The sequence below is a fragment of the Mauremys mutica genome, chromosome 10 (genome assembly GCF_020497125.1).
Source record: "Mauremys mutica isolate MM-2020 ecotype Southern chromosome 10, ASM2049712v1, whole genome shotgun sequence".
In the NCBI taxonomy this organism is placed as follows: Eukaryota; Metazoa; Chordata; order Testudines; family Geoemydidae; genus Mauremys; species Mauremys mutica.
This window is the reverse complement of record NC_059081.1, coordinates 31,264,998-31,286,890: the sequence shown is the minus strand read 5'-3', so window position 1 is coordinate 31,286,890 and position 21,893 is coordinate 31,264,998. Positions and strand designations below refer to the sequence as shown.

The following is a 21,893-nucleotide window of genomic DNA, read 5'->3' as shown; positions in this document are numbered from 1 at the left end:
GGAGACAGGCTGGCACACAGGGTAAGTGGGAGGGGATGGGGCAGAAGGGGGTCAGGTTTGAGGTGAAGGGGGGCCGAAAGGTCTGTAGCCTCTAGAGCACATGCCTTTCAGAGCCTGGAATGGAAAGCACGATTCCTCAGTCTCAACATTCATCTGCTGTTATCAAGTATCTGTGAAACCCACTGCAAAGTATGTATCTCATTTCTCTCTACTGCTGGTCCATGTAGACAAAGACAGCCTACTACTGCTATCAGTTATTCCACTATGATTCATGGGAGTATGTCATCACATGATTAAATTTGTTTTTTCAGTTTCCTTTTTTTTAAAAAACTAGGAAAATTGCATCAAAAAACTTACATCCTATGGAAAGAAACAGTTTGTGACAATATAATCATAGACTAATATAATGCAAATACATAAGGAGACCAAATGAAGGTTGCACAGACAAACTTAATTCTGGCATTTTCTAATTTTTAAGTGCTCGACTTTGCAACCTTAATGTTCTTCTAATGTAGTTTTTGATTCATAAATAAAATGAAGGAAGTTTACATTGTAAACGAAGTGTCCATAGCAACTAAGTCTTTTGGAACTCATTCAGTTGGAGGCATAGTGATTTAATGACCTAAGGATAATTAAGGACATGATTTGGCTACAGAGACTTTAACAGATCTCCATGACTTCTTCAGCTTGAGCCCCGGGATGGGCGGGACTCAGGCTTCGGTATCAGCCCCGCCATGACCATACCCTCATTTTGTACATTTTCCTGACTGTTCTGTGAATTTTGCTTAATTTTACTGTGGCAAAATCGTCTCCATAATATCATCCTTCTGTCTCCATCATATGTTTATCAGGCTCTGTAGAGTAGATTTTAGTGCCTCCTTGAATGTGACTTTCCAAAGATGAATCCTGAGTGCTTGGGATCCAGGATGGCTGAGTCCTTCTCCAGCTTGCCCCCCCTGTTGAAAATTTGGGGAATTGTTGCGCATACACCATTTATTCCAAATGGTAATGCTGTGGTTCTGGGCTGGGAATAGCTCAACAGAAATCTATCCCAAATACCTGCTTGAAAATGTGGCTTTTATGAACCTAGTTTTTCAGAAATAATGTTTTGGGTAGCTCAATAAGTTTTTTGATTGGAGCTTAACTAGGAGAAGGCTTTTGAGGAGGCAACTGGGATGACATAATCCTGCTTGACAGGAATTTAGGAAAACCTGTCTGTGTGTTCTAGATTGGGCAAAAATGGTTATAAAAAATCTGATTTACAGGTATGGAAGTAAAAAAAACAAACACTGTTTTGCTTTGCTTTGTTGTTGTTTTTCCTCAGTCAATTCCCAATTCACCTTCAGGCTTATTGCAATATTAACATGCAAAAGACTCTCTAAGAATAAACAGGAGTTTATTATCATATTTCCATCCTTGTGTTACATGTCATATAAACCTTATTAAAGAAATGTGGGGCAATTTTGCTTCTAATTTTTCTTACTCTCTGGTATCTGCTGTCATTTCTGATTAAAATGACTCCCACAACAGTGTGACTGAGTTTGAAGCCTCTAGCATACATTGTCTGAGACAGTTGATTAATTGTACAGTAAAGCAGGAAGCACTGGTATGTTAAAAGCATGTTGGCAGATCATGATAGTTTTGCATGACAGTCTACAGATAAAGTACAGTAGTTAGACTGAACAGTTTGCATAGCAAACCTTTACTCCAGTAACAAAGATTGAAAATTATATCAGGCTAAGAACTATCATTTGCTATATGCAGTACTCTCCCATAGTGGTGGATAGCAGTTATTTATGGGGAGGGAGGGATTTTTTGTGGGGAGCGTTAGATTTTGCAGTTGCCTCCGGTGAGCTGATCTACCTTCAGTCTTAGTAGAGCAAGCAGTATATGAACCAGGCAGAGAATTTGCAGTAATGTATTCATGTAACTTAGAAATCCCAATTGCAGGCACTAATTATCTGTCAAAGTTTGTAACTGTGCTTGACTAGAAAAGGACAACTATGACTAAACGAGTATACATTTTGATCATACATTTATGAAAAAAGAGTTAATTGTCTGAATTGTGCTTTATTTTTTCATATAAAATGGTGTTAGGTCTGTGGAAGGAGGCTGCATGTATACTGTCAGAATTATTTTCCTTGTGGGTACTACTTTTCTTTGGTTTAAATCAAACATATATTTGATACTCTTGGTTCATTCACTAAGGTTTCTACATGAAGCCTGTTTTGTTCTGGTAGTGGGACTAAGTGTATGCAATTTTAATGTAGTACTTTATATAGTATAATAACAATACTGCAGTTCTGTGCTAGTTTGCAAATACCCAGATCACTATATTAGTTTTCTTTCCTTGTAAATCAGAAGGAGAATAAACTGACTCTCAGCCAAACATGAAAATTAATACAATTGTTTCTACTTTCCTGTATTATCTCTTTTTTATATTTAATGCTTGGTTCTTGTTGTTTAGCATCTGTAGTACGGGGTGACTCCCACCACAAGCTGGCCCAGGATGCCATCGCCCATTTGTAAAATGTTCAAATAGGTTCCTTTGTGCTTTCTTCCATGCTGCCCCTCACGCTTGGGAGAAGCTCTCCATAAATATCAGCAAAACGTACTCAATATCCTCAGTCAAAACCCTCTTTAAAACTTTTTTGTGAGGTCTACAAATTTTTTTTGACAATGCTTAGGCCGCTGGTGTGCTGAAACCATTGCCTATCATGCTGGCCAGTATTCTCATTGTTTCCTTGTACTTCCCTGACAGACTGTATCCATCTGTTGTCTCTTGTCTTATATTTAGATTGTAATCTCCTCAGAGTAGGGACTGTCTTTTTGTTCTGTTTGTACAGTACCTAGCACAATGGGTCCTTGTTCATGACTGGGGCTCCTAGACTTTACAATAGTACTACTACTACTAATAGAAAATCTTAAGTGTTAATGAAATACATCACATGAATTGCTGTATGCACACTCAATATGAATCTCTATAAAAAGAGTTAACCATGGCCGGGGGAAGGGGGCTAGTTTTAAGAACCTCATACAGTGATTCTACCTGCATGGTTATTAACGGGATTAAGCTCTCTTCTTTGTCCAAGGAGAGGCCAGCAGAAGAGGTGGCACTGTCTGTGGTTCATAGATTCATAGACTCTAGGACTGGAAGGGACCTCGAGAGGTCATCGAGTCCAGTCCCCTGCCCTCATGGCAGGACCAAATACTGTCTAGACCATCCCTGATAGACATTTATCTAACCTACTCTTAAATATCTCCAGAGATGGAGATTCCACAACCTCTCTAGGCAATTTATTCCAGTGTTTAACCACCCTGACAGTTAGGAACTTTTTCCTAATGTCCAACCTAAATTTCCCTTGCTGCAGTTTAAGCCCATTGCTTCTTGTTCTATCATTAGAGGCTAAGGTGAACAAGTTTTCTCCCTCCTCCTGATGACACCCTTTTAGATACCTGAAAACTGCTATCATGTCCCCTCTCAGTCTTCTCTTTTCCAAACTAAACAAACCCAATTCTTTCAGCCTTCCTTCGTAGGTTATGTTCTCAAGACCTTTAATCATTCTTGTTGCTCTTCTCTGGACCCTCTCCAATTTCTCCACATCTTTCTTGAAATGCGGTGCCCAGAACTGGACACAATACTCCAGTTGAGGCCTAACCAGCACAGAGTAGAGCGGAAGAAAGACTTCTCGTATCTTGCTCACAACACACCTGTTAATGCATCCCAGAATCACGTTTGCTTTTTTTGCAACAGCATCACACTGTTGACTCATATTTAGATTGTGATCCACTATAACCCCTAGATCCCTTTCTGCCGTACTCCTTCCTAGACAGTCTTTTCTCATTCTGTATGTGTGAAACTGACTGTTCCTTCCTAAGTGGAGCACTTTGCATTTGTCTTTATTAAACTTCATCCGGTTTACCTCAGACCATTTCTCCAATTTGTCCAGATCATTTTGAATTATGACCCTGTCCTCCAAAGCAGTTGCAGTCCCTCCCAGTTTGGTATCATCTGCAAACTTAATAAGCGTACTTTCTATGCCAACATCTAAGTCGTTGATGAAGATATTGAACTTTGTGTTGAAGAGCTGCTGGACAAAAGAAAAGCTAATGACTAAGTCCACCTAACTTATCACATGCGCTCCAGGGCAGATGACTTCAGCTAAGGGTTTCCCAGGTATATAGGTGCCTAGTAAGATTTTCTAAAGTGCCTAACTTCTCTTGTCCTAAGCTGGATAAACCTTGGGATGAGTCCCATACAATTCTTACACAAATAAATGATGTGGATTATAGAATTTAGTTGTATCCCAGGACAAAGACCAAAGTTATCCATAGAGATCATCTAAGGGAGACAGAATATCATCATGGCCAACCCCAGAAACTGAGAGCACAGCTGTGGAAACTGAGTCTGAAAAAGTTGTGACTAATGCTGTCAAGTAATTTAAAAAAATTAATCGTGCGATTAATCACACTGTTAAACAATAATAGAATACCATTTATTTAAATATTTTTGGATGTTTTCTACATTTTCAAATATATTGATTTCAATTACAACACATTTATATTTATATTTATTTTTATTACAAATACTTGCACTGTAAAAAATAAAAGTAGCATAAAGAAGTAGCATTTTTCAATTCACCTAATACAAATACTGTAGTGCAATCTCTTTATCATGAAAATTGAACTTACAAATGTAAAATTATGTAAAAAAAACTGCATTCAAAAATAGAACAATGTAAAACTTTACAGCCTACAAGTCCACTCAGTTCTATTTCTTGTTCAGCCAATTGGTCAGACAAACACATTTGTTTACATTTGCAGGAGATAATGCTGCCAACTTCTTGTTCACAGTGTCACCTGAAAGTGAGAACAGGTGTTCGTATGGCACTGTTGTAGCCAGTGTCGCAAGATATTTACATGCCAAATGCGCTAAAGATTCATATGTCCCTTCATGTTTCAGCCACTATTCCAGAGGACATGCGTCCATGCTGATGATGGGTTCTGCTCAATAACCATCCAAAGCAGTGCGGACCAACGCATGTCAGTTTTCATTACCTGAGTCAGATGCCACCAGCAGAAGGTTGATTTTCTTTTTTCTTAGTTTGAGTTCTATAGTTTCCGCATCTGAATGTTGCTCTTTTAAGACTTCTGAAAGCATGCTCCACACCTCATCTCTCTCAGATTTTGGAAGGCACTTCAGATTCTTAAATCTTGGGTCGAGTGCTGTAGCTATCTTTAGAAATCTCATATCGGTACCTTCCTTGCGTTTTGTCAGATCTGCTGTGAAAGTGTTCTTAAAATGAACATGTGCTGAGTCATCATCCGAGATTACCATAACATGAAATATATGGCAAAATGCGGGTAAAATAGAACCAGAGACATAAAATTCTCCCCCAAGGAGTTCAGTCACAAATTTAGTTAAAACATCTTTTTTTTAACAAGCGTCATCGGCATAGAAGCTTGTCCTCTGGAATGGTGGCCAAAGCATGACGAGGCATACGAATATTTAGTATATCTGGCACGTAAATACTTTGCAATGCTGGCTACAGAAGTCCCATGCAAACTCCTGTTCTCACTTTCTGGTGACATTTTAAATAAGAAGTGGGCAGCACTATCTCCTGTAAAGATAAACAAACTTGTTTGCCTTAGCGATTGGCTGAATGAGAAGTAGGACTGAGTGGACTTGTAGGCTCTAAAGTTTTGCCTTGTTTTATTTTTGAATGCAGTTATGTGTAAAAAACAAAATCTACATTTGTAAGTTGTACTTTCATGATAAAGAGATTGCACTACAACCTGTATGAGGTGAATTGAAAAATACTATTTCTTTTGTTTATCATGTTTACAATGCAAATATTTGTAATAAAAAATAATATAAAGTGAGCAATGTACACTTTGTATTTGGTGTTGTAATTGAAATCAATATATTTGAAAAACATCCAAAATTTTATAACAAATTTTAATTGGTATTAATTTTTTTTAATCACGATTAATTTTTTAAGTTAATTGCATGAGTTAACTGCGATTAATTGAAGGCCCTAGTTTTGACAGTAACAGATATCATCTTAGACCAGGAGGAGCAAGGTTGGTCATACTGCTTCACCTAGCAGACTCCACAGCGGTAAATCACACATGGCAGGAGTCAAAGTGGCCACTCTCTGTTTCCTGAGAGGAAATGATTAAAGGAGAAAAAGGCTTTATAAAGGCCTGAATGGGGATAAAGTGGATTTTGGAAATGACAGTATGTGAAATCCTGAGAAGAAAATGCTATATTTATGCAACAATACTTAAACCTAGAGTATTTAATTAATTTGTCTTGTTCTGATTTGGGGGATATCCCGTTTTGGTGCCGTTGCAGATGTCTGTGAATTTGCCTTCTGTCAGAAAAGATGAAACAACCTGAAAATGAGGCTATTATGGCAAATCTGTTAATGATATGTATGTGTTAAACTCCATAGAAAACAGTTGAGGGTCTAGTTCAAAGGATTCCTCCTACAATAATCATACAGATGGTCATTATGGGAATCATAGGAGATAAGCACTCCTTTATCCTGACAGGGACTAGCAAAGAGCCAGCTCCTGTCAAACTGTCAGAGGTTCCTTCCAAGTAGGCAGACTTGCACTAGCCTCAGCTGAAGCTAGTTCACTAAAAATAGCACTGTGGATCTTGCAGCTCCAGTGAATATACAGGATAGCTCAGATCCAGAGGGTTAGCTGGGTTTGAGAACCTGAGTTGCTTTCTGAGCCACAATGTCTACACTGCTGTTTTTAGTGCACTAGTGCAAGTCTGTCTACCCTCGCAGGGAGGCTTGCTCCCAGCTGCAGTGTAGACATAGCCGTAATGCAGTCCAGTGCATGACTTCAGCCCTGGGCTTGTCTACACTAGAATCATGTTAAACATGACGTATCACTCTGGTCAAGGTCAATCGAATACTCTGTCTAGATTAGGAAAATAGATGACGTTTTAAAATACTCTGGGAGACAAGTTTTGTTCAATGTATTTTTGAACACTGCTTAGTATATAGTGTAGATAGATAGCCTTTTATGCCTTAAAAAACATGTTAATTGGTCTCTGTCAACCATGAGGAAAAAGTTAGAAACAATGTATTTACAAAGCTCCTGAAATGTCTTCCAGATTGCTCCAGAAGCAATCTCTCTGCCTGATAATGTGTTTGTGTTTCAGAGGTTAATGCTCTTGAAATATGTTCCAAGGATTGTAATCTACCATCCCTTTTCAGAATCTCTAGGTTTACGCAGTAAAGTTTTCCGGAAGATTGAGGAGCTGAGGAGCAACGTGGATTCTGTTTCTCTTGGTATTCCTGATGAATTCTTATGTCCTATAACTAGGGAGCTTATGAAGGAGCCTGTCATTGCAGCAGGTATGTCTATGAGCTACTTCAAGTTTATTAAAACAAATTGTTCAGGTGTAAAGATGAATACTGGGGAACTATTAATATATATCTTAAAGAATGCTAAGTACGTGCATTCTGAATTCCTGTATCCTTAAGTGTATTCAAATTCCATCAAGGTAAAAATTAAATTTGTTTCTGCTCTTTTGAATATTTGGCTTGTGAAATCATGCTTCTGATATTGAGATACATACAATTTTGTAAATGGCATCTATTTTGTGCCTATGCAAACTGTGTAATTACAAGACTAATTACACAGTTGTTTTGCACAAATGCAGGAAGTGTGCACATACAAGAGCAAACCCCTTTAAAAACCTGGCACTGTATGTCTATCAGTAAAAATAGAGATGATATATGAAATATATTATGTCACCTAAAAAGCTTGGATGGAACTAGAACCCCAAATCTCACCGCAATTCAAGGAGATCCTGGATATCAGATGTGCTGCATCTGTTAATAAACGTTTATGGGATTAGGCTCTAAGTACCCAGATGGGGAAGAACTCATACATCTGTTGCCTTTGCAACTGTAACTAAGCCATAATGATAGTCTTTTATTTCCAAGATCACATGCTGTTTTTTCCATAGGACTCCTGTCTCATACAGTGCACAGGATAGACCTGCTGTGGGGATGAGTCAGGATTGTGTGCTGAAGATAAGTCTTATCTGTAGCACCACTTCTTCATTTGTTGCAGAAGTTGGAAGGTGTGTAGTGAATAAGACAGGAGACTACAGAAAGAGAAGGATAGTATGGTTAAAACAGTTGAATCCTGCCCTGGGGAATTGGTTCTGTCCCTATCTTTGACACAGAGTTCCTGTGTGATGCTAGGCAAATCACTTAAACCAAACTTTTCACTGATTTGTGTGCTCCTCATTTCCTGTGTGCCTGACTTGAGACCCTGGTTCTGAATTGCAGAAGCATTGAGCATTTATAGCTGCAACTGAAGTCAACGGAAACTGTGCTTTGACTGTATAAAGTGCTGTATAATGCTAAGCATTCTGAAAAATTAGATCCTAGGCGTCTCAAATTAGGGACCCAAAATTAGTGGATTCTTTTGACCTTAATCTCTCTCTGCCTCAATCCTCACATATAAAATGGATAACCCCCCCCTCATCTTAGAGGGTGTTGTGAAAATAAATTAATTTATTATTTGTGAGGCACTCAGATATTGCAATGATGAGTGCCAGAAAAAAGTCCATGAGGAAATTAATTTTGTCTCCACAACTGGACTTGATTAATGGTCAGTAAATAAGACCTAGGGTTACACATGGAACAATGAAGATAAAAATAAATAGTTAGCTGCTCATTAAGTGAGCACTCTCCATCCTATGCACTAAATGAAGCAGGGGTCCTGTGGAAAAATAATATGTGATCATGGAATTAAAGGCTGTATCATAATGCATATGCACAAGGGGGCCAAGTTAAGGTTACAGGAGCAATCTCAATTCTGGCATTTCCTAACGTTTGAGTGCTTGGTTCTGCAATCTTAGTTTTTATGTGTAAATTTTATATATAAAGCTCAATCCAACTTTTGTGCTTCTCATGCATCACAAGACTGATGGTTATGCAGGTAACTTTAAAGGGAGGGCTCGATCACTGTGTCTAAGTACCTACATGGGGAAAAATATTTGAAAATGAGCTCTTTAGTATAGCCGACAAAGGTATAATACAACCCCGTGGCTGGAAGTATAGGCTAGACAACATGAGACTGTAAATAAGACTTTTTTTTTTTAACAATTAGGCTAACTAGACATTGGAACAGTTTACCAAGGCTCATGGTGGATTCTCCATCACTGACAATTTTTAAATCACAATTGGATGTTTTCTCTAAAAGATATGCTATAGAAATTATTTTGGAGAAGTGCTAGATTAAATAGGAGGTCAGACCACATAAGCATAGTGGTCACTTCTGGCCTTGAAACATGTGAAAGTTTCCTGTGCTCTTGCTGATTCTGGGGTGCTGGTCCAGTCCCCAGCATAATGTAGAACTTCTTGAAGGCTGATTTATATTACGCAAGCTGCTGGTAAGACAGCTGCTGATGGTTGAAGTGTAGAGATGCCCTTGCTACTCCCAAGGCACTGAGGAACAAGGAGAGAGTGGCACTCAGAGGATGCCACATCACCATAGTATTTCCCTACACAGAGGGAGTTGGGGTGAACGTAAGGTTGATTTGCCTCGCCAGAGCATTGCAAACAGCAATGGTGGATTTGAGGATGTGGCTCTTTTTTTTCTTTTTTTTTGTAGCGCTTGTGGATTCCGTGAGATGTTTTACACTTTGGAAGTATTCACTGTATGTTTGATCTGTGTTCATGTTATTGTGTCTCTCTACATTTTTATATAGAAAAAAACCCAAACCAATGATTTTCAATGAAAGGTGACAGAAAAATAGATTGTGCAGATCAAGCAGTGGAACACCAAGCTAGGAAATGCTAAACAGAAATAATACTTCAGTTCATTTCAAGAAACACTAGATGGACTTTTTTTATTTTAATCGGTTTGTCAGACATTACTTCTGTTGCATGATAAAACATTTTGCCTTTACTGAATTTAAGAATTTAAAATCCCTGCTGCTTTTAGTGCTGTAGTAAAATGAGGAATGTGTTAGAATTATCATCATTTTTATTTTGGTAATGCCCAGTACTAGATGCTTTATGGAAAAGAGAATGCTTGCCTCAGAGAGCTTAGAAACTAATAATAACTATGCATTTTACTAATTTTTTTTTTGAAGAGACAGTATCAAAATAATTATATCCCTGTGAGTAATAATTTTCAAAGTGTTTAAATTACTTAGGAGTCTAATTTCCATTTTCAAAAGTGACTTAGGCACTTTGGACTAGCTTTTGAAAGGTATTTAGATACCTAACTCCTGATTTCTAGGCATTCTGAAAATCTCTATCTGCATCCTTAGGCACCTAAATCCCTTGAAAAATCTGTCTGTTAGCACCTAAGTAATTTAGGAGCCTATTGAAAATTTTACCCCACACTTGCTTTATATTGTTAAAAATGGGGGGGGAACTTTCAAAATGAATATAATTTACACTGTGCATTTCACTGAGATTGAAAATGAAACAAGCCTGATCTGTTTATAGTCATTTTTCAGGTTCTAGTTTTTATGATGTCTTTTAGTGCTGTTCTGTTTGTATTTCCAGTGCTGGAGGGGAATGTTTAAAATAAGAAGTGTTGTTAATAAATAAAAATAATATTAATATTTGTTAAGATAAATTAAGTTTTGGACTAAACTACATTGACTGTTAATTTAAGAGATTTTAAAATATTATTAAATCTGATATTTGTATTTCACAAAATCTATCTTGTTACAATAAAATGGTGGGTTTTAAAAATAATGATACCCCTTTTATGCAATCTGGTAAAGCATGGCTCTGACTTCCTATTCTGCTTTAGTTTAATCAGAAGTTCACTTGTAACTGATGCACTGAAATAATATTTTGTGGGATGCATCAATTTTGTTACAGTTGATGTGTGATTAATATTTCAGAACCCCTTTATAGTTTTTCTCTCTGACCTCAGAATCAATAACATAGAGTATGCTAAATACAAATATTTTGCTGCATTTCTAAACTTAGAGTCGATTGTAAACAAAATTAGTTGCAAATGGTTACTGAGGCTCAGTATAATGCCTTATATTTTCTCTAAAATGTTTTATTGTCAGTGTTTACTTTTGGGGAAAATGTGTTTGACTTAAACATAGCTAAGCAACTGCATTTGCAGTAAACTGTCAATGCATACATGAATTTTTAAAAGGAGCTGAGTGAGCACTGTTGTTAAAATGCAGATTGTCAATTGCAATTTACTAGCTAGTCACGTCACTGTTTCAGTGCTTCTTATTTATACATGAAAGGCTATGGGCACAGGGGACTTTGCCTAGCAGCTCTGATGATTCCTTTGACAGCTTTGTGATGAACTTTGCAAAACAATTTTAAAGCCTGTATTGAAATGTAATTAGTGATAGAATAGATCTGCTGAGAATCCCTGCTTTCTTCACTTAACAAAAGCTCAAGGGGACATATTTGTTCACCAATAGACAATAATGTTAATTCTTCCGCAGAATCACTTTGTTTTAGTATAATATTTTTAATTCCATGGAAAGCTGATTGCTTATTTTAAAAAAATTCTCAAGAGAAATACTAAGAATAAAATTAATCCTATCTGAACTTGGTTTCACGTAACATTTTATTTCAGAGAGTTGCTCACATTGAGATTTCATGTATGTATTAATTCTACATAGCATTTTAGACTAGGTGAAAAGTTTAAAAACAATAATACTAGTTTTACGAGCAAGCAAAATGATTGATGGTTTAACTGTAGATCAATCACAGAGAAAGTAAATTCAGACCAGTAATAGTCAGTGATAACAATGCTTAGCAGTCGCTTTGCTACCAATGGGAAAATTATGTTGGGCTCTGCTTTTGTATTTCCTATTATGTGGGAGAAGGAAGGAAAGTCAATATTAAAATTTAAAAACGACCATTGAGAGAAGCTTTTTATCCTGGATGGCTAACTACATTTTGTTGCATCCCTGCTGGGAACAATTTTTAGTGTTTTCTATAACTATTTACATGTTGGGAGTTTAGCTATCCAGAACGGGTAAGGAGAATATGCTATTTCTATAGGAGATGCCTTGTGTATAGTAAAACCTGATTAAATCACTAATCAAAGAACAGATAAAATGTGGTCTTTTAAGTAAGACAGCCTCTCATAAAGGAGGCTGAGAACATTTATTTGACGGGTTGAAGGGAATCCAGTAAAAGATTAAATAAAATTTACTTGCTACTAAAATGTGTCATTGTTTAGAAAGCATTTTACAAACACGTTTTTGTAAAATATTTGGAATACAGATACTTAATAAAAGCAATTTTTGATGCATAAATGGACACTGGTAGCTAAATATTGATCTGTCTGGTGGTAATCCCTAGACAGAGGTAACATAAAAGTGTAGGGTGAAATCTTGGCCCCATTGAAGTGAGTGGGAGTTTTGCCATTGACTTCAGTGGGCCAGGATTTCACACATAATGATTATTATATTTAATTCCTATTTGGTGTTCTAGTATAAAAATGTAAAGCAATACACAGAGAACAGAGTTTCCCCTGCACAGATGATGTACTGTACTTGATGGGTGTAATCTGTGAATTTATGAATAATGCAGTTGCAGTCCCTTCCATGACTACTTAGCCCAGCGAAGGATTTAGGAAGAATTTGTGTGCTTACATTAGACTGTATTTAGTCAGACCTTGTCTACAATAGGAGGGTTCTGTTGATAAAATGATGCTGGTATAGATATACTAGAAAAACTGTCTAGCATAGATGCACTAATATCAGTATAAAAATGCTTTTACTGATATAGCTTATAATGGTTCCCTCCAAATGGCATAAGCTATACTAGTATAAGCAGTTATACTGATATAACTATGTATATGCTAGGGCTTTTACCAGCATAGCCACGTCAGTAAAAAATCACACCCCAATCAGTCTAACTATGTCAGTAAAACTTTTACATGTAGACTAGGCCTTAGTTCAAGATGTCGGTGTCCTGTAGCCTCAAGAAAGAATTCTGTTTATATTCATCACAATTAATCCAGGTCTATGCTAGAAAAAGACGGTTACTCACCGTTGTAACTGTTGTTCTTCGAGACGTGTTGCTCCTATCCATTCCAGTTAGGTGTGCGCGCCGTGCGTGCACGGCTCTTCGGAAGATTTTTACCCTAGCAATACCGGCGGGCCAGCTGGGCGCCCCCTGGAGTGGCGCCGCTATAGCGCTGGATATATACCCCAGCCGGCCCGTCCGCTCCTCAGTTCCTTCTTGCCGGCTACTCCGACAGTGGGGAAGGAGGGCGGGTCTGGAATGGATAGGAGCAACACATCTCGAAGAACAACAGTTACAACGGTGAGTAACCGTCTTTTCTTCTTCGAGTGATTGCTCCTATGCATTCCAGTTAGGTGATTCCCAAGCCTTACCTAGGCGGAGGGGTCGGAGTGAGACGTGGCAGAGTGTAAGACTGTTGAGCCGAAGGCTGCATCGTCTCTGGATTGCTGCACCAACGCGTAGTGGGAAGCGAAGGTGTGGACAGAAGACCAGGTGGCCGCTCTACAAATGTCCTGGATGGGGACATGGGCCAGGAAGGCGGCAGACGAGGCTTGTGCTCTCGTAGAGTGAGCGGTGAGGCGGTTAGCTGGTACACAAGCAAGCTCGTAGCATGTTCGGATACATGCAGTGACCCAGGAGGAAATCCTCTGAGAGGAGACCGGCTTGCCTTTCACACGATCCGCCACCGCTACGAACAGTTGGGGCGAGCGTCGGAAGGATTTTGTTCGCTCTATGTAGAAAGCAAGGGCCCTGCGGACGTCCAGGGTGTGAAGCTGTTGTTCCCGACTTGAGGCGTGAGGCTTCGGGAAAAAAACAGGAAGAAAAATGTCCTGGTTCAAATGGAAGGCCGACACCACCTTAGGGAGGAAGGCCGGGTGTGGCCGAAGCTGAACTTTGTCTGCATGAAAGATGGTATACGGTGGACCAGCCGTCAGGGCATGAAGCTCGGAAACTCGCCTCGCTGAGGTTATGGCGACGAGGAAAGCTGTTTTCCACGACAGATGGAGCAGGGAACACGTGGCCAAGGGCTCAAAGGGGGCTCTCATGAGCCTGGTCAAAACTAGATTCAGATCCCAGGACGGGGTAGGACGCCGTACTGGCGGGAACAAGCGATCTAGGCCTTTGAGGAAACGGGAAACCGTCGGATCGGAGAAGATGGACCGGTGACCGACGGGCGGCCGAAAGGCAGATATGGCCGCTAGGTGCACTTTCAACGATGAGACCACGAGACCTTGCTCCTTAAGTGACCAGAGGTAGTCCAGGATCATTGGTATAGGGACGACGAATGGATTCAGGTCTCTCTGATCGCACCAGAGTGCGAAACGCTTCCATTTCGCGAGGTAAGTCGAGCGAGTGGAGGGCTTCCTGCTCTCTAGCAGGACTCACTGGACCGCCACCGAACAGGCACGCTCCGCGTGGGTCAACCACTCAGGCACCAGGCTGTAAGATGGAGGGACTGCAGGTCCGGGTGGCGGAGCCTGCCGAAGTCCTGCGTTATCAGATCCGGCCACAACAGGAGGGGAATGGGATCCCGGACGGAGAGCTCGAGCAGCAGAGTGTACCAGTGCTGCCTCGGCCAGGCCGGAGCGACGAGTATGAGGTGGGCCCTGTCCCTCCGAAGCTTGAGAAGCACCCGATGTACAAGAGGGAACGGAGGGAAGGCATATAGGAGGTGACCCGTCCAGGAGCAGAGGAATGCGTCCGACAGGGAGCCCGGGGCGCGACCCTGGTAAGAACAGAACTGGTGGCACTTCCTGTTCTCTCTGGAGGCAAACAGGTCTATCTGGGGAAACCCCCACCTCCGGAAAATTGTGTGCACCATATCTGGGCGGAGGGACCACTCGTGGGAAAGGAACAACCTGCTGAGATGGTCGGCCAGCGTGTTCTGCACCCCTGGAAGATAGGACGCTACCAGGTGAATCGAGTGGGTTATGCAGAAGTCCCACAGGAGCATCGCTTCCGTGCAAAGCGGGGAGGATCGGGCCCCACCCTGCTTGTTGACATAAAACATCGCCGTTGTGTTGTCCGTCAACACCGCTACACAACGCCCTTGGAGACGGGAGCGGAAGGCTTGACACGCGAGGCGAATCGCCCGCAGTTCCCTGACATTGATATGTAAGGAGAGCTCTCGGGGCGACCAGAGACCTTGGGTGTGCAGGTCGGCTAGGTGCGCCCCCCACCCTAGCTCTGAAGCATCCGTGGTCAGGGTGACGGATGGTTGAGGAGGGCGGAATGGGACTCCGGCACACACAACTTCTGGGTCCAGCCACCAGGTGAGCGAAGCGAGGATCGGCTTCGTGGGCGTGACTACCATATCCATGGAGTTGCGGTGGGGCCGGTACACTGACGCAAGCCAAGCTTGAAACGGGCGAAGGTGCAACCTCGCGTACGGAGTGACGAACGTGCACGAAGCCATATGGCCCAGGAGGCGGAGGCAGGAACGCACCGTTGTTGTTGGAAAGGATTGTAGGCCCCGAACTAGGGAGACCAGAGACTGATGCCGAGGTTGGGGCAGGCAGGCCCTGGCCAAACTGGAATCCAGGACCGCTCCGATGAACTCCACCCTTTGCGATGGAGTCAACGTTGACTTTTCGGCATTTATCATAAGTCCTAGGCGCTGAAACAGGGCTAGGATCGTGGTCATGTGACCCGCTACCAGTTGGCGGGATGGTCCACGGACCAGCCAATCGTCGAGATACGGGTAGACGTGTATCCGACGACGGCGGAGGGCCGCGGCCACCACTGCCATACACTTGGTGAAGACCCTCGGCGCTGTGGAGAGGCCGAAGGGTAGCACTGCAAACTGGTAGTGCGTGGTGTTGACCATGAAACGCAGATAGCGTCGATGGGGAGGGTAAATCGGCGTCCTTCATGTCGAGGGCGGAAAACCAGTCTCCCGGATCCAGGGAGGGAATGATAGTCCCCAGGGTGACCATGCGAAACTTGAGCTTGAGCAGGTACCTGTTGAGCTCTCGGAGGTCGAGTATGGGTCGTAGACCTCCCTTCGCCTTGGGGATTAGGAAATATCGGGAATAAAATCCCCTGCCTCGCATATCGCTTGGCACCTCCTCTATGGCACCCAAGCTCAGCAGAGACTCGACCTCTTGTAAGAGGACTTGCTCGTGAGAGGGGTCCCTGAAGAGGGACGGGGTGGGTGGGTGGGAGGGCGGGGGCGAAACAAACTGAAGACGGTAACCGGACTCTACCATGCGTAGCACCCAGTTGTCTGTTGTAATCTGGGACCACGCCGGGAGGAAGCGGGAAAGACGGTTGAAAAATAACGGGGGAGGATCCAGTGAAGAGACTGATGGGCCGTCCTCGGGCGTCCCATCAAAATGCCTGCTTCGGCCCTTGAGGGGCTTTAGAGGGCGCCTGGGACTGGGTACGCCGGTTGCCCGATGGTCTATGGCGGTTCAGTCTGCCTCTGTGTCCATTATCAGGCCGCAACCTAGACTGATTAAATGGCCGATAGGGCTGCTGCCTGAAGGACCTCCGCTGGGTAGCAGGCGTGTGCATGCCCAGGGTGCGGATGGCAATACGGCCATCCTTGAGGGTCTGGATTCTGGAGTCTGTCTTCTCCGAGAATAGGCCCTTGGCATCGAAGGGCAGGTCCTGCAAGGTATACTGGACTTCTGGCGGCAAGGTGGACGATTGCAGCCAGGAGATCCTCCTCATGGTCACTCCTGATGCCAAAGTCCTGGCTCCGGAATCTGCAGAGTCCAGTGAGGCCTGGATGGAGGACCTGGAGGCTTTCTTGCCCTCTTCTAGCAGGGCTGAGAACTCCTGCCTGGAGGATGTGGGAATCAACTCCGTAAACTTAGAGAGGGCCACGAAGTTGTCGTATGCATAGCAGGCAAGGAGAGCCAACTGATTGGCTATCCGTAGTTGAAGGCCGCCAGCCGAATAGACCTTACGGCCCAACAGGTCCATCCTGCGCGCGTCCTTGGACTTTGGCGCTGGCGCGGGCTGCCCATTCCTCTCCCGGTCATTCACCTACTGCACAACGAGGGAGTCTGGGGCCGGGTGCGTATACAGGTACTCGTACCCGGTCGGGGGCACGGAGTACTTTCGCTCCACGCCTCGAGCAGTGGGAGGGATGGACGCAGGTGATTGCCAGATTGTAGTGGCATTCCTCTGAATAGTGCGAATGAAGGGCAGGGCCACTCGCATCGGGGCCTCAGCTCCAATCACATTAGTAACTGGATCCTCGTCCTCAGTGACCTCTGCGACCGGAAGGTTGATGGCTTGTGCCACCCGACGGAGGAGGTCCTGATGGGCACGCAAGTCAATCGGTGGGGGATCCGATGATGAGGACCCCACCACCGCCTCGTCCGGCGAGGAAGACTAGGAATGGCCCTGACCCATGGCTTGTAGCTGTGGTTCGTCCATGGGGTGCGAAGCCTCCGCCTCTACGGGATGTTCCGCCGGTACAGGTGGCGGCGGAACCTCAACCGGAGGTGATGGAGGGGGCCTGCTGACAGTGGCTTCCGGCACCCTGTGGTCGGAGGGCCTGGGTCGCTGGAGGGAGGGGGCACCTTGAGCCTCGTGAAAGGCCCAGGGGGTCCAGAAGCCCCATTGCTGCGGACCATGGTCCTGTCATTGGGGGTCTGCCTGGTGATCTCCACCGCTGCCCTCGTGCGAGGCGACCGACGGTTGGCGGGAAGGCCACGGGGGGGCAGAGGCGCTCAGGGACTGTGCCGTCGATGCCGCTAGTCTGTCCGTGGACGGTGCCGGGGACCGGTGCCGATCGTCGTGGTACCGGGAGCGAGAGTGGGACCGTCGACCGCGTGAGTACCGGGAGGTTGACCGCGATCTCGACCGTCGTCGACGGGAGCGGCTCCGAGAACGGTGACGGGAGCGGTGTCGGGATCCGGACCTTCTTCGGTGCCGACAGTCCGGAGACCGGGACCGGGATCGCTTCCGGGAGTGCGACCGGTGCCGCGATGAGGAGCGGTACCGGGACTGCGACCGGCGCCGAGACGGAGAGCGGTACCGGGATGGTGACCGGTGCCGGGACCTGGATCGGCGTGAAGGTGACTGTCTCCGGGATCGGGAGCGGGACCTGGATCGCCTTCTATCCCGTCTGTCAGGGGAAGGAGGCCGTATCATGGCCGGCTTGCCCACTGACCGCACAGCCCGCACCGGCGGTGCCGGGGGCCGGAGGCTCGGTGCCTCTGTGAGCTCTATGAGCTCCCTCGCCATCGAGAACGTCTCGGGCGTGGACGGGAGAGGCAGCTCGACCACGGCTTGCACTGGGGAGCACGGAGGTACCGGACTCAACGGCCCTGTCAGCGCCGGAGTCGACGGTACCGCGCACGGTCCGTGCGCTGTCGAGGTCGGTACCGAGGGGGCCGACACTGGCTGCTGGACAAGCGGTCTCGATGCAGCAGTCTTCCCAGACTTTGGCTGCGGCTTCCGTTTCCCCGATGGTGAGAGGGAACGGTGCCGGGGCTTCGGTGCCGGTGGCTTCTTAAGAGTCTCGGTACCGGACCGGTCGGGGACCGCTGGAGCGCTCCGTGCCGAGGGCGACAGCAGAGCTGCTGGTGTCGGCACCGCAGGGGTAAGCGCCGATTCCATTAGGAGCTGCCTCAATCTAATGTCCCGCTCCTTTTTCGTTCTAGGCTTGAACGATCTGCAAATCGGGCACTTATCTGGTTGATGGGCCTCACCAAGACAACGCAGGCAGGAGTCGTGAGGGTCCCCAATCGGCATGTGCCGCTGGCAAGCTGCACAGGGCTTAAACCCCGGTGTCTTGGGCATACGCCCGCACCGGACGGGAAAAGAGGGGCTAAGCCCCCCTAATTCCCCTTAATCTACCTAATAACTTACTTAACTAACTATTTTAACTACTATATACACTAACTACAAAACTAGAACCGAGGTGAGCTAGGGATGTGGAGGTCAAAGGAGAACTCCACTGTTCCAACGGCCGTCAAGGGCGGGAAGAAGGAACTGAGGAGCGGACGGGCTGGCTGGGGTATATATCCAGCGCTATAGCGGCGCCACTCCAGGGGGCGCCCAGCCGGCCCGCCGGTGTTGCTAGGGTAAAAATCTTCCGAAGAGCCGTGCACGCGCGGCGCGCACACCTAACTGGAATGCATAGGAGCAATCACTCGAAGAAGAATATTTCTATTTTGATAAATCAGCCAGGGGTGTGATGTAGTGTGATTTGTGACTGACATAGCTGTGCCAACAAAAGCCTCTACCGTAGACTGTGGTTTTGCCAGTATAACTTATTTCATATGTGTGGGGGGGGGAGGTATGGAGACACAGGCGACTTGAGTAAGCAAAAGCGCAGTTTTGTTAGTGTAAGCTGCATCTGCACTAGGAGTACTTTGCCCGTATAGTATGCCAGTAAAGTTATCCCGGCAAGGCCTTCCAAATTCAGACCTGGCCTAAATCCTGTCTGTCTTTCTGTATCACATGGGATGCTACATTGGGCATTGAAGTCTAAAGTGTTTCCTCTGATCTCATGAGAAACAGATTCAGCAGAACTTGAATTATTTTGGGGCAGCCTTTGGTCACATTGGGGCTACCATGAGATTCTCTCTTAAGATGGGTTCATTTAATACACATGGGCTTTAATACTGGCATCAGTGAACTGGCTTTGCCGTAACTGTAGCCTTTTGTGAAATTTGCAAGAATTTTTTTTATAACTGCACTCGAGCTTCAAATAGGCTTAAATTAATTATAGAAAACAATGTTAAGATACGTAGTGTCTAACTGCAGTTGACATCATTTTAAAAGTAATCTGCTGCAGTTATATTTGGTGTTGATCTACCAGTACAGTAGGACATGACAGAATTATGCTGGAAGTGTACTTTATTCACTGTAGTTAAAAATCTAAACTGGAATACTTATTCATTTTCATGAAAAAACTGCACCTTTGCTGCAGAAATAAAGGCTCAGATGATCATATAGAACCATATATCCATTCTGTACAGAACATGGAGTGTTGTGAATAAAAAGATGATCTTTTGATTTCCATGTGATCCCATACGATCTGGTAAGTCCCTTAACCTCTGTGTCCCAGTTTTCCCATCTGGAAATAATGCTTCCCTGAATCCGAGGGGGTATTGTTGAAGCTTAATCTTTAGTATCTAAAGTACATTAAGAGCCTTGGATGGACATTCCTATGTTAGTGCAATTTTAACATTTTAATTGTATTTTTCTCTTTATAGATGGCTATTCCTATGAAAAAGAGGCAATGGAAAACTGGATCAGGAAAAAGAGACGGTCTAGTCCCATGACAAATCTCCCTCTCCAATCTCTTATACTTACACCAAATAGGACTCTGAAAATGGCCATCAATCGCTGGCTAGAGACTCAGCAGAAATATAATGAAACAACTTAGTCTTGAATACACCAATTGTTCTGTCAAATTAATTGCAATGAAATTGTAGGTAGTGGCAGGAAATAACTATCAGAAATCTTAAAACACTGGAAAGGAAAAAGGTAAGCTTCTGTTCATTATGTCTTTAGTCTGTAACTCACACACAGTCCATTAAATGCAGAACTTTAAACCAAAAAAATGATTTTGGTGCCTAATAAATTATTAGAGTTTCTTTTTAATATTTGAGCTTTAATTACAATATTTTTGAATAAGAAAGTTCAAATGCTAATTGAAAATATGTAGGCTTGGCAGAATTTGATTTTTTTATTTTTTTATAATTTCATTGGATAATGCTTTTTTTTTTCAAGTTTATCAATTTTGGTGGGTTAGACAAGAATTATTTAATGACAGTTGATGTTGAGATTCAAAAAGTTAAAGCTTTATAACTGTTAAAACACAAATTGTCAACATCACATGTCACCTATCTCATAAAACTGGAAAGGACCTTGAAAGGTCATCAAGTTCTGTCCCCTGCCTTCACAGCAGGACCAAGTACTCTCCTTGACAGACTTTTGCCCCAGATTCCTAAATGGCCCCCTCAAGGATTGAGCTCTCAATCCTGGGTTTTGCAGATCAATGCTCAAACCACTGAGCTATCCCTCCCTCCAAAATAGTCAAAGTGAATATCCTTAAATCAAAATCTAATACATTCTCTAGCACCATTTTCAATTATCAATAGAAATATTTTCATTTGTGTGTACGATGAAATTGATGTTTACAGACATTTATTAATTTTTAAAAAAAATCTAATCTTTCCAAGCCTAAATATGTGTAAGCTTGAAAAAATAAAGTTGTCTGTTACAAGTGGCAATACTGTAATGTCTGTTTTTGAGTGTGTCTCAAAATATCTGGTATATTTAACCAGTGCAAACAAAATAAGAATGTTAAGGTTGCAAAGTCAACCACTTGAAAGTTAGGAATTGCCAATATTAAGGCTGCCTGTGAAATCTTTATTCAGCCCCTTTGTGCATATGTGAATGATATAGTCTTAAATTACATGAATACAAACTATTTTTGACTCATTCAGTGAATGCATCCCTATTTGTTTCTACCCGTCAGAGGAGTGAGGTCCTGGAACATTCTTCCAGTACAAGTTGTGAGGGCAGACAACTTAATTAGTTTTTTTAAAGAGCTGGACAAATTTATGAGTAGGATTGTGTGATGTGGTTGCTTGTAATAGGGCAAGGGGCGCAGCTCAACAGCCATGTGTTTAATTTCTAGTTTGTCTTCTGTTCCTAAAGTTTATGCTTCAGGGTTTCCGCTGGTCATCTGCTGGGGTCAGGAAAGGATTCCCTCCCTGTTCCCATCCCCCTATGCATTCTCAGGTGTTTTTGCCTTTTTCCCCTGGAGCATCAGGGATGACATGGCTGGAGATGAGATATTGGGCAGGGTGGGCCAGGGCTCTGAGGTTGCACCAACATTTTCTTAGGTGATTGGCTGTTTGTTTCTTGCCCACATGCTCAGTGTGTAGCTGATCATCCTATGTG

General features: G+C 43.5%; 1 protein-coding gene across 7 annotated transcripts in view; it reads left to right on the top strand.

Moving 5' to 3' along the window:
• The window catches only part of WDSUB1 (WD repeat, sterile alpha motif and U-box domain containing 1), a 68,005-nt gene extending 47,138 nt beyond the window's left edge, over nt 1-20,867 (top strand). For all 7 annotated transcript variants that reach the window (XM_044978325.1, XM_044978323.1, XM_044978327.1 and 4 more), the window contains 2 exons: nt 7,239-7,379; nt 20,195-20,867. In XM_044978325.1, the coding sequence (XP_044834260.1) occupies nt 7,239-7,379; nt 20,195-20,367 (314 nt within the window). In that variant the 3' untranslated portion in view covers nt 20,368-20,867. The remainder of the gene's footprint in view (nt 1-7,238; nt 7,380-20,194) is intronic.
• Nucleotides 20,868-21,893: the final 1,026 nt, after the last annotated feature.